General features: G+C 50.2%; 1 protein-coding gene across 1 annotated transcript in view; it reads right to left on the bottom strand.

Annotated features, from left to right (window-relative positions):
- Positions 1-5,536: 5,536 nt before the first annotated feature.
- Positions 5,537-13,641, bottom strand: part of LOC134339783 (cathepsin L-like) — a 38,438-nt gene continuing 30,333 nt past the window's right edge. The window contains exons 11-15 of the mRNA XM_063036554.1: positions 12,375-12,494; positions 10,754-10,818; positions 7,472-7,562; positions 6,407-6,465; positions 5,537-6,297 (exon numbers count right to left, since the gene is read on the bottom strand). Of these exons, the coding sequence (XP_062892624.1) occupies positions 6,226-6,297; positions 6,407-6,465; positions 7,472-7,562; positions 10,754-10,818; positions 12,375-12,494 (407 nt within the window). The 3' untranslated portion in view covers positions 5,537-6,225. The remainder of the gene's footprint in view (positions 6,298-6,406; positions 6,466-7,471; positions 7,563-10,753; positions 10,819-12,374; positions 12,495-13,641) is intronic.

Raw genomic sequence — 13,641 nt, 5'->3', positions numbered from 1 at the left:
ATACTGCGTCCGGTGCTCCTGATGTGGCCTTCTATATATTGGCGAGACCCGACGCAGGCTGGGAGACCATTTCGCTGAACACCTACGCTCTGTCCGCCAGAGAAAGCAGGATCTCGCAGTGGCCACAGATTTTAATTCCACGTCCCATTCCCATTCTGCCATGTCTATCCACGGCCTCCTCTACTGTCAGGATGAAGCCACACTCAGGTTGGAGGAACAATACCTTATATTCTGTCTGGGTAGCCTCCAACCTGATGGCATGAACATTGACTTTTCAAACTTCCGCTAATGCCCCACCTCCCCCTCGTATCCCATCTGTTATTTATTTATTTGTTTGTTTGTTTGTTTGTTTGTTTATACATATACACACACATTCTTTTTCTCTCTCTCCTTTTTCTCCCTCTGTCCCTCTGACTATATCCCTTGCCCATCCTCTATTTCCCCCCCACCGCCTTGTCTTTCTCCCCAGACCACCCGTCCCATGATCCTCTCGTATCCCTTTTGCCAATCACCTGTCCAGCTCTTGGCTCCATCCCTCCCCCTCCTGTCTTCTCCTATCATTTCGGATCTCCCCCTCCCCCTCCCACTTTCAAATCTCTTACTCACTCTTCCTTCAGTTAGTCCTGACGAAGGGTCTCGGCCCGAAACGTCGACTGCACCTCTTCCTAGAGATGCTGCCTGGTCTCGCCAATATATAGAAGGCCACATCAGGAGCCTGCTGCGTTCACCAGCAACTTTTATGCGTATTACACTGAAGGATTTTCTGTACACCGACATTGGTGTACCCATACCAGGCCGTGATGCAGCCGGACAATACACTCTCCTCCATGTGTTGCTTCTGCAAGACGATTGAGCATGTCCTGGGATGACCCATTGTACAAGGCCAGGAAAATGTGTCAGGTGAGGGCTCTTGACCACTCAATCTATCTCATTATGACATTAAACCCAACTGCCTGCCTGCACTGCACTCTCTCTCCAGTTTATTCTGAACTCTGCTATTCTTTCATTTTGTTGAATTCCCTCAAAGCACTATGTAAATGATCTAATCCGTATGAAAAAATATTTATGCATTTCAATGTATCTTGGTACGTATGACACTGGTACACCAAGACAAGTCAAGTCAAGTGAAGTCAAGTCAGTTTTTATTGTCATTTCAACCATAACTGCTGGTACACAACATTGTGAAAATCAGACAACGTTTTTCAGGACCATGGTGCTGCATGAAACGATACAAAAACTACACTGAACTACATAAGAAAAAACACAAAAACCAGACTGGACTGCAGACATATCAAGGACTTCATACAACAGTGCAGGCACTACAATAAATAATAAACAAGACATTAGGCACAGTAGAGGGTAGTAGGTTGGTGTCAGTCCAGGCTCTGGGTATTGAGGAGTCTGATGGCTTGGGGGAAGAAACTGTTACATAGTCTGGTCGTGAGAGCCCGAATGCTTCGGTGCCTTTTGCCAGATGGCAGGGGGGAGAAGAGTTTGCATGAGGGGTGCGTGGCGTCCTTCATAATGCTGTTTGCTTTGTGGACGCAGAGTGAGATGTAAACCAGCTTACCAATTTCTGAGGTAGTCCAGACAATTTCTGAGGGCTGTCCAGACCAGGGAACTGATTGGGACCTGGGAACTGACTGGGATTTGGGAATTGACTGTGAAATGACCGGGACCTGGGAACTGATTGGGAACTGACCGGGATCAGGGAACAGACTGGAACCTGGGCACAGACAGACACCTGGGACTGACCAGGACCTGGGACTGACCAGGACCTGGGAACTGAACGGGACCTGGGAACTGACCAGGACCTGGGAACTGAACGGGACCTGGGAACTGATTGGGATCTGGGAACTGACCGGGACCTGGGAACTGACTGGGATCTGGGAACTGACTGGGACCTGGGAACTGACTGGACCTGACTGGGATCTGTGAACTGACTGGAACGTGGACACTGATCGGGACCTGGGAACAACTGGGACCTGGCAACTGACTGGGATCTGGGAACTGACGCACTGACTTCGACCAGGGAACTGACAAGGATCTGGGAATTGACAGGTAGCTGGGAACTGACTGGGAACTGGCAACTGACTGGGATCTGGGAACTATCCGGGACCTGGAAACTGAGAGTGCCTGTCAATTCTCCTGATCCCAGTCAATTCCCAAGCATATTGGGTCCGATTCCGTGAAGCCTATGATGTCCACAAAACTGACATCAACCAACAACTGGGGTGAGAGCTATGTCCTCACCAGGCCCAATAAACTGGTGAATCCTGACCTACTAACTGAAGGATTCTCAAACACTACGTGACTCCACTGGTCGCCCCAGACTTGAGCCGATTCAGAATGACATCATTCCCACAAATTTCAAAGGTCAGTGTCACAGTCGAGTGTGCAGTCAGAAGCTCAGGAACAGGTCAGCACAGTTCCGGTGAGAAACCTTTCGGCGGTGTCCCAGGCACAGAGCATCAGGTCAGCTGCGTTCACAGGTCAAATGAAATTGAATCTACATTATACGCAATTTTCACAAGAAAGATCACAAGAGAACTAGAAAATATCAGGTTTATTATCACCAGCATGTGATGCGAAATTTGTTAACTTAGCAGCAGCAGTCCAATGCAGTACATAATCTAGCAGAGAGAGAAAAAAATAATAGTAAATAAAACAAAACAAAATGAATAAACAAAGTAAATCACTTTTGTATATTGAATAGGTATTTAAAAATGTGCAAAAATGGAAATATTGTATATTTAAAAAGTGAGATAGTGTCCCAAGCTTTATTATACATTTAGGAATCGGATGGCAGAGGGGAAGAAGTCGTTCCTGAATCGCTGAGTGTGTGCCTTCAGGCTTCTGTACCTCCTGATGGTAACAGTGAGAAAAGGGCATGCCCTGGGTGCTGAAGGTACTACTAACGGACGCTGCCTTTCTGAGACACCGCTCCCTGAAGATGTCCTGGGTACTTTGTAGGCTAGTGCCCAAGATGGAGCTGACTAGATTTCCAACATTCTGCAGCTTCTTTCGGTCCTGTGCAGTAGCCCCTCCATACCAGACAGTGATGCAGCCTTTCAGAATGCTCTCCACGGTACAATTATAGAAGTTTTTGAGTGTATTTGTTGACATGCAAAATGATGGGAAACATCCTCTCCACATCCCTTCTATCTGTGCCCTCTGGTCCTAGACTCCCCCACTATAGGAAACATCCTCTCCACATCCACTCTATCTGTGTCCTCTGGTCCTAGACTCCCCCACTATAGGAAACATCCTCTCCACATCCACTCTATCTGTGGTCCTAGACTCCCCCACTATAGGAAACATCCTCTCCTCGTCCACTCTATCTGTTTGCTCTGGTCCTAGACTCCCCCACTATAGGAAACATCCTCTCCACATCCGCTCTATCTGTGCCCTCTGGTCCTAGACTCCCCCACTATAGGAAACATCCTCTCCACATCCACTCTATCTGTTTCCTCTAGTCCTAGACTCCCCCACTATAGGAAACATACTCTCCACATCCACTCTATCTGTGTCCTCTGGTCCTAGACTCCCCCACTATAGGAAACATCCTCTCCTCGTCCACTCTATCTGTTTGCTCTGGTCCTAGACTCCCCCACTATAGGAAACATCCTCTCCACATCCACTCTATCTGTGTCCTCTGGTCCTAGACTCCCCCACTACAGGAAACATCCTCTCCACATCCGCTCTATCTGTGCCCTCTGGTCCTAGACTCCCCCACTATAGGAAACATTCTCGCCACAACTACTGCATCTACACTGACTGGTCCTGCACTCCGTTACTATAGGAAACATCGCCTCCACCTCCATTCTATCTGTGCCCTATGGCCGTAGACGCCCCCAGTTTAGGAAACATCCTCTCTACATCGAATTTTTATGAGCCCTCTGCTCCTAGACTCCATTAAAATTAGGAAGTATGCTCACAACATCCACTCTATCTATACATTCTGGTCCAAGATCCCCGCGCTACATGAAACACCGTCTCCACGTCCACTCTATTTGTTTTTCCTGGTCCCAGACATCCTCACTAGAGATATCGTCCTCAGCACATGCACTCTATCTGTGTCCTCTGGTCCTAGACTCCCCACTGTAGGAAACATCCTCTCCACATCCACTCTATCTGTGCCCTCTGGTCCTAGACTCCCGCACTATAGGAAACATCCTCCCCATGTCCACTCTATCTGTGTCCTCTGGTCCTAGACTCCCCCACTATAGGAAACATCCTCTCCACATCCACTCTATCTGTGCCCTCTGGTCCTAGACTCCCTCACTATAGGAAACATCCTCTCCACATATACTCAGTGTCCTCTGGTCCTAGACTCCCCCAATACAAATGCAAATAAATGTGATGTGTTAGATTTTGGTAGGACTGATCAAAATACGACATACATGATAAATGGTAGGGCATTAAAGAATGCTTTAGAACAGAGGGATCTAGGAATAATGATTCATAGTTCCCTGAAGGTGGAATCTCATGTGGATAAGGTGGTGAAGAAAGCTTTTGGTATGCTGGCCTTTATAAATCAGAGCATTGAATATAGGAGTTGGGATATAATGTTGAAATTGTATAAGGCATTGGTAAAGCCAAATTTGCAGTATTGTGTACAGTCCTGGTCACCGAATTATCAGAAAGATGTCAACAAATTTGAGAGACTACATAGAAGATTTACTGGAATGTTACCTGGGTTTCATCTCCTGAGTTACAGAGAAAGGTTTAACAAGTTGGGTCTTTATTCTTTGGAGCGTAGAAGGTTGAGGGGGAACTTGATAGAGGTGTTTAAAATTATGAGGGGGATTGATAGAGTTGACGTGGATAGGCTTTTTCCATTGAGAGTGGGGAAGATTCAAACAAGAGGACATGAGTTGAGAGTTAAAGGGCAAAAGTTTAGGGGTAACATGAGGGGGAACTTCTTTACTCAGAGAGTGGTAGCTGTGTGGAACGAGCTTCCAGCAGAAGTGGTTGAGGCAGATTCGATGTTGTCATTTAAAGTTAAATTGGACAGATATATGGACAGGAAAGGAGTGGAGGGTTATGGGCTGAGTGCAGGTCGGTGGGACTAGGTGAGAGTAAGAGTTTGGCACGGACTAGAAGGGACGAGATGGCCGGTTTCCGTGCTGTAATTGTTATATGGTTATGTGGTTAAAGGAAACATCCTCTCCACATCCACTCTGTCTGTGTCCTCTGGTCCTAGAGTTCCCCCACTACAGGAAATATCCTATCCGCATTCAGGGTGTCTGGCCTTTCAGTGTTTAATAGGGTTCAATTTGTTCCCCACTGATTTCTCTCATCCCCCGTGTGCAGGGGTGGTCAGCCAGCATGGCGGATGTTATTGTAGTGGGGGAAAGTGACGAGCGAAAGGTGACGCAGGCAAGTGGTCCGAGGAGAAGAGGCTGGGAGTTTCTTGGCTTGCTCGCACTGGAGGTCAGAAGCGGGATAGGGGTGTCGGGTGTGTGAGGATGGAGACGATTGTTCCCGGGAGGCAGCGCCGGACAAACACAACCAGTCAGGGTGATGCTCCAAGTTATTTTATTGAGTCTTTGCAAAAGCCACAAAAATGCAGAGCTTGTTCAACCACAGAAACGCCAGGGTGGGACACAGCAGGGAAATGAACCAAACCCTTCCCGAAGAAAAGTGTTCCACTGGAAAAGCTATCGGTCTGAATCCATTCATTCCAATCAGAAACATTCCAACTGACAACCCCGTGATCTAAGGAAATTGATGCCTTGAACCCACCCCTTCCAATGAGCCAGAATTCGAATGGGACCCGCCTCTCGCAAACAAATCCACTGCAGTGAAACCAAGTTTTCCCGATGGACGGCGTCACGGCCGCCTGTTCCACTCACTACGTCGCTCGGGGTCTCTAACTGGTGCCTCCCTGGGAGGTGGGGGTGGGTTCCATACCAGGGCTCACGTTAGCCGGGTGGAGTCTGCTGACAAGTCCAGGCGGGTCGGACTCGCGGTGGGGGCGGCCACGGGGTTGTCAGACAGTCGAAGATGCTGCTGTGTGTGGCCGAGGGACTGGAATGGGACAGGGTAGAAAGGGGCAGTGACGTGGGTAGTGACGTGATGCTGTGGTAGGGGTGTGTGTTGGAATAGGTCGTGTTTGTGCAGAAACGCCACGCCAAGCTGCAAAGGTGGAGGATCTTCCTCCCGACGCCTCGCCGCCTCAGATCGCCGAGGGCGACAGCAGTGCGCCCCGGACCGCACGATTTAAAGAACTGCAGTCATTGGGAAGCGATTCACTCCACAGCTCTTCTCCCCAAGGTACAGGCGGAAATATCCCTGTCACGGAAAGTGGAGTGGAAGAGGTTAGTGAGTTTCTGTGCCGCGAAGCGTGAATGGGATCTGATCCCGTACAGTATTTTCTGACTTCTAAGCTTGAAAAACTTACCCCCTCTCCCCATCTCTGTCCCCAGCTATTCTTCATGATCCAGAACGGCATCCTCCTTTCTAAAAAATCAGAAAACGGACAGCGTGAGTTTCTCCTCCGAATCGGCGGCCACACCCCTCACACTTCCTCGCTGAGCCCCGCATCGCTGGCCCGTTCTCCAGGGGCCGGGCGCTGGGGTAGAGAGGGATCCGACGCACGGCGTGCGAGGGTAGGAGAGGCTCAGACCAGGCATTCGGCCTTGTTCACAGGGAGAATCGTCGCTGGGCACACTGAGGGCGTGGGGAACCAGGAATGGGAGAGTGGTCAGAGGGATTTACTCTGGGCGGTGGACGGGGAAGGCGAGGAAAAGATTCAATGATTAACTGGGAAGAAGGAACACCGTGCGTTAATCAGAGATGCAAGTATAATAGCAATACAGTAGTTTAACTTTTAAATATGGAACAATGGTCGCTCTTTTACCCCGGCTCTGCTCCGCGCAGGTACGCCCTTGGCACTGTGTGTTCTCTGCGTGTTGGCACTAAGCGAAGGCTCTGTTTGTAACCCCAGGCGGAAGGGCGGGAGGATGAAGGGGATCTGCAGGGATTTTCCCCTTGGAGGAAAATACTGTAGCAGCATTGGACAAGTGGTTGTATCACGGAGATAGAGCCGGCCAGAGATGAGTGAGGAGGAATTGATTTATCCGGAGGGTGGTGAATGGCCAGGCCATTGGGTTTAAAGCAGAGTTCAACAGGTTCCTTATTAGTCCGGGTGTCAGGGAGAAGTGGGAGAATGGGTTTGGCAGTCATGATAAATGAACCACGATTGAATGGCGGAGTTGATTCGACGGGCCGAATGGCCTACTTCTGCTCCGACGTCTTACGGTCTTGTAAGGTCGAGGTGCTGGTCGCTGTTTGCGAATACTCGCAGTGCGTGGGGCGGGGGGGGGCGCGGGGTGAGATGCGCAGGGGGGTAGGATACAGAGATGGATAATTAGTAAATGTCTCTGTGTCTCGGACTTGATGAACGGCACAGCGCCCCGTCCACGGCACAGCGCCCCGCTGATCAGAGACGGGAGGTGGTACTCACGGTAGCCGTATCCCACAATGCACACGACGATGTTGAAATTGTTCGATGGGCACCTGAATGAGCTAGGCCGCAGTATTCCCCTCCTGTAGGTCTGTGGGAAAGCGAGAAAAGATAATCGTCAGCTTCCTTTATAGCCTTACCCTTCGCCCACGGTCCCACGTCCTGTAGGTTAGGACGGGAGCCTCGCTCAGCGTCGGGGATGAGCCCCAGGAATGGGAACATGGGGTTCATTCGGAGCCAAAATGGGCCAAGCCGTGAGACACGTGGACAGGCATACAGACAGGGAGAGGACCCGGAGTGACGAGATTGGGTGGGAAGGACTTACTGGGTTGTAGGGCTGTTTCCACGCTGAAGGGTTAGAGTGAGAGAACGCGGACAGCGAGAGGGGAGACCTCCAGTGAGTGAGTGAGCGAGAGAGAGAGAGATAGAGAGAACAGAGAGGGACGGGAGAGGACCTCTAGTAAGTGTGTGAGGGAGATAGAGAGAGAGAGAGAGAGATAGAGAGAACAAGGAGACATGGGAGAGGACCTCCAGTGAGTGACTGTGAGAGAGAGAACAGAGTGAGAGTGGGAGAGGACCTCTAGTGAGTGAGAGAGATAGAGAGAGTACAGAGAGATTGGAAAGGACCTCCAGTTAATGTGAGTGTGAGTGTGAGTGAGAGAGATAGAGAAGAGAACAGAGAGAGATGATAAATGACAAGGTTCCACACGGAAGGTTGGTTAGGAAGGTTCAATCGTTAGGCATTAATATCGAAGTAGTCAAATGGATTCAGCAGTGGCTGGATGGGAGACGCCAGAGAGTAGTGGTGGATGACTGTGTGTCAGATTGGTGCCTCGGGGATCTGTACTGGGTCCAATGTTGTTTGTCATATTAATGATCTGGATGATGGGGTGGTAAATTGGATTAGTAAGTATGGAGATGATACTAAGATGAGTGGCGTTGTGGCTAATGAAAGAGGTTTTCCAAGCTTGCAGAGAGATTTAGGCCAGTGAGAAGAGTGGGCTGAAAGATGGCAGATGGAGTTTAATGCTGAAAAATGTGAGGTGCTACATTTTGGTAGAACTAATCAAAATAGGACATACATGGTAAATGGTAGGGCATTGAAGAATACTGTAGAACAGAGGGATCTAGGAATAATGGTGCATAGTTCCCTGAAGGTGGAATCTCATGTGGATAGGGTGGTGAAGAAAGCTTTTGGTATGCTGGCCTTTATTAATCAGAGCATTGAGTATAGGAGTTGGGATGTAATGTTGAAATTGTACAATGCATTGGTGAGGCCAAATTTGGAGTATTGTGTACAGTTCTGGTCACCGAATTATAGGAAAGATATCAATAAAATTGCGAGCGTACAGAGGAGGTTTACTAAAATGTTGCCTGGGTTTCATCTCCTAAGTGACAGAGAAAGGTTGAACCAGTTAGGTCTTTATTCTTTGGAACATAGAAGGTTGAGGCGGGACTTGATAGAGGTGTTTAAAGTTATGAGGGGGATAGATAGAGTTGACATAGAAACCATAGAAACAGGCCTTTTGGCCCTTCTTGGCTGTGCCGAACCATTTTCTGCCTAGTCCCACCGACCTGCTCACGGACCATATCCCTCCATACACCTCCCATCCATGTATCTGTCCAATTTATTCTCAAATGTTAAAAAAGAACCCGCATTTACCACCTCGTCTGGCAGCTCATTCCATACTCCCACCACTCTCTGTGTGAAGAAGCCCCCCTTAATGTTCCCTTTAAACTTTTCCCCTCTCACCCTAAACCCATGTCCTCTTTTTTTTCTCCCCTTGCCTCAGTGGAAAAAGCCTGCTTGCATTCACTCTATCTATACCCATCATAATTTTATATACCTCTATCAAATCTCCCCTCATTCTTCTACGCTTCAGGGAATAAAGTCCTAACCTATTCAACCTTCCTCTGTAACTGAGTTTCTCAAGTCCCGGCAACATCCTCGTAAACCTTTTCTACACTTTCAACCTTATTTATATCCTTCCTGTAATTTGATGACCAAAACTGAACACAATACTCCAGATTCGGCCTCACCAATGCCTTATACAAACTCATCATAACTTTCCAGCTCTTATACTCAATACTTTGATTAATAAAGGCCTGGATAGGCTTTTTCCATTGAGAGTGGGGAAGATTCAAACAAGAAGACATGAGTTGCGAGTTGGGGGGCAAAGGTTTAGGGGCAACATGAGGGGGAACTTCTTTACTCAGAGAGTGGTAGCTGTGTGGAACGAGCTTCCAGCAGAAGTGGTTGATGCAGGTTCGATGTTGTCATTTAAAGTTAACTTGGACAGATATATGGACAGGAAAGGAATGGAGGGTTATGGGCTGAGTGCAGGTCGGTGGGACTAGGTGAGAGTAAGAGTTCGGCACGGTCTAGAAGGGCCGAGATGGCCTGTTTCCGTGCTGTGATTGTTATATGGTTATATAGATGGGAGAGGACCTCTAGTTAGTGTGAGTGTGAGCGTGAGTGGACCGCTGCTGAGTGTGTGAGAGACAGAAGAGAACAGAAAGAGATGGAAAGACCTCTAGTGAGCGAGAGAGAGAGAGAGAGAGAGAGAAGAGAGAGAACACAGAGAGAGATGGGAGAGGACCTCCAGTGAGTGAGAGAGAGGGAGAGAGAACAGAGAGAGATGGAAGAGAATGTCTGGACTATCTACGTCTGAGTTCCTGAGGCTGACCCGGGACTTGCACGACTGACATAGTGAAAACCGAGTGGAAGCTGCTAACATACATAAGGAAGCATTGAACACCGCCATTTACACCCCCAGAGATGGAGGTCGTCCATTGCTGCCGAAAGCGTCCGCAGCGTGACGGGCTGTAAGTATTATTTGTAATATTCAGTGCTGTCTGCTGGAAAAAAAAACTCTTAAAATTCCCATTAAGTTGTCGAGCTTATTGTCATCCACGTGTGCAGGGATGGTGGGCGATGTTTCACGGTGAATGTCGCTGTCTTGGGGCAGAAGGTCCAGTAGACACTACGAGTGGGTTTCTCTGACACTGTCATCCCGTTTCAAACCACGCTTCCCTGAGGACACCAGCCGAGGCCCCGCTCGACGGCGCTGCTGCACTGAATCGTAGACGGGTGTTGAAAACCGTGGAGACAGCCAGCAGCGGTCCCGTCACATCTGTGCGGCGGGGGGTGCGAGCGGGAGAATTGGTCGCAGAAGGGGCAGAGAGTTGCGTCAGGGTTTATAGGAGGAGGGGGCGTAGATTCCGACAGGCGGGTGGGGATCTCGACGCTTTTCGTGCGATCGGGAGAAGCGAACAGCTTACTTTCAGCAGGATGCCGTTCATTGAGACGACGATGGGTCCTCTTCGGTACACCCACCTCTGCATTTCTGAAGGAGAAAAAGTGAAACGTCACAAAGAGGAGAGCTGTGGCCCTTCAGGCTGTCTCCCACCATTCTATCCCCCCTCAGCTTGAACGTTTTCGGGTATTTACACTGCAGGGTATTTGGCCCATCGAGTTGCGCCACGACTCCCCGCAATCCCAAACCCCACCTCGCAGCTAGTTCCGATCTAGCCTGCTCACATGACCCCCACCCCCGTCATTCCCACCCTGACCCGCACACTGGCCAGGTTTAAAAAGAAGGGAAACGTGACCCCGCAGCTTTTCTCGCAACAAATTCTCCCCTCAATTCGGCTGCCGGCAGACAGAACATTATCTCGTGATTTTCCCCGACGACATTCAGCCCATCAAGTTAGTGCTGCTCTCCCTGCAATCGTAACACCTACCCCATTTAACCAACAACCTCACCCCTCCGCCTCCTCACCTTTCACTCACAGACCAGGGCTACGAGATAAGACCATAAGACCAAAAGATATAGGAGCAGAATGAGGCCATTCGGGCCATTGAGTCCGCTCCGCCATTTCATCACGGCCGATCCATTTTCCCTCTCAGCCTCAATCGCCTGCCTTCTCCCCGTATCCCTTCGTGCCCTGACTGAACAAGATTCTGACAACATCTGCCATAAATATACGTAAAGACTTGCCCTCCACAGCCGCCTGTGCTAACAAATTCCACAGACAGACCACTCTCTGACTAAAAAGATTCCTTCTCATTGTCTTCTGGTCTGAGACTCTCCCACCATAGGAAACATCCTCTCCATATTCACTCTATCGAGGCCTATCACCGCTCGATAGGTTTCTACGAGGTCGCTCCTCATTCTTCTGAATTCCAGTGAGTGCAGTCCCAGAGACACCGAACGCTCCTCATACGACAGGTATTTCACTCCCGGAATCATTTTCCTGAAACTCCTTTGAACCCTCTCCAGTGTCAGCACATGCTTTGTTTTAAGATGACGGACCCAAAACAGCTCACAACACTCCAAGCGAGGCTTCGCCAGTGCTTAAGAAAGCCTCAACATTACCTCCTTGTGTTTTTACATATTCTAGTCCCCGTGAAACGACAGCTCTCTCTCTCTCTCTCTCTCTCTCTCTCTCTATCATTCTATCTCTATCTCACAGACACACACAGACACACACACACACACACACACACACACACACACACACACACAGCACCAGTGGTCGGAATCGAACGCGGTTCACTGGAGCAGTTGGGCATCCGCACTACCCGCTGAGCCACAGCCAACGGGCCAGCCTCTGGCCCTCGTAAAAGGGCTTCCACAGCGAACCTACGGACTGCCCCTTCAAACCGACTACGGGTCACGCCCTCTCCGCCTGTCTCTGCAAGTGTGCACGGCGGCAAAAGCGACCCGGTTTACAAAGTTCTCCCCACCCCCCATGCCCATCTCCCCCGGGCTCCAGTGCGCCCTCCAAACCATTCTGGTCTATTTGGCGAGTCGGGTTGGGGTAGGGGAAGAGAACAGCGAGAGGCACCGCGCTCGTGCCTCCCCACCCCGTCCCCACCCTCTACACTCCGGATACTCGCCTTGCTCATAAGGGGTGATGTTTCGGTAGGTCTTTACGATGGCGACACGTCTCTGGCGTACCTGCCTGCACGTACACTTCCTGGCCTTGTAGGGGTATCGCCTTTGAGACATCAACCCCCCTGTTAACAGAAAGCAGGATTATCTCCCTCCTCTTCAATTCCACCTCGCCTACCCACAGACCGACCTTGCACAACCCTGAGGGGGAAAGGATCCCAGAGACGCACCCGGCCCCCACGCTTAGAACACAGGGCGGATCACGGCATTGGGTCAACTCTTTACCCTGCTCTAAGATCAATCTAACCCTCCTCTTACACACAGCCCTCCATTTTTCTTACATCTAAGAGCTTCTTAAATGCCCCGAATGTATCAGCCTCTAGCACCACCCCTGTCAGGGATCTGAAAACACTCAGCACAAGACGGTCCTACCCGCCTGAGTTTTATCTCCACCTCTAATTCTCCTCTTTCCGGTAATCTGCTTCCCCTTCGCCCTTCGCTTCCCCTTCCGATTAACGCGGTTCTCTGGAGCCGTTGGGCAGCCGCACTACCTTCTGAGCCACAGCCAACGGGCCAGCCTCTGGCCCGACGTTAACCCCGGTAACACCGCCCCTCCACCCCGGGCACTCTTCCGTCACCTCCTCCCATCAACTCCCCGCATCTGAAGCTGTACCCTTCCCCTCCACCTCACTCCCCCTATCACTATCACCAGCCCTCGCCTGGGCTCACCTATCCGCCTCACTCTTCCCCTCACCTGCCTATACTGGCTATCGCTCTTCTGCCCATCACAATCGAAAGGCGGAATAGCCACCCTCCCCCCAGCCCCCAGCCCTGTTTTTCAAGCCGCTCCACATCAGAAAGCGATCATCCAACTGCCCTGGCCAGTCCAGATCGGATCGGTGATCGCAGGTTGAATGAGTCTTGCTCCAAAGCCCTTCCCCTAAATGTCCGTCCTCCATATCAGGGGCAGCCCGTTCCCCACCGGCATCTCAAACACCGGTAACACTCCACCAGTCAGGCGGCATCCGCGGAGAGAGAGGCTGACACAAAGTGTCACACTGGACCTGGTATCAGTGCCACCAGGGGGTGCAGGGAAGGGATATAGATGGGATAAGTGAATGGGCATGCGTACAGTTTGGGGTTATGTATACATGATGGTCACATTTAAAGAGACAAAATGAGAAGTGCACCCCAACACTGGAGGAACTCAGCAGGTCTATGAATGGGCAATTCAGTCCTCTGTGTAGACGCTGCCTGACCTGCTGAGTTCCT

This window comes from Mobula hypostoma, chromosome 30 (genome assembly GCF_963921235.1).
Source record: "Mobula hypostoma chromosome 30, sMobHyp1.1, whole genome shotgun sequence".
NCBI classification, from domain to species: Eukaryota; Metazoa; Chordata; class Chondrichthyes; order Myliobatiformes; family Myliobatidae; genus Mobula; species Mobula hypostoma.
This window is presented reverse-complemented; position numbering and strand designations above follow the sequence as displayed.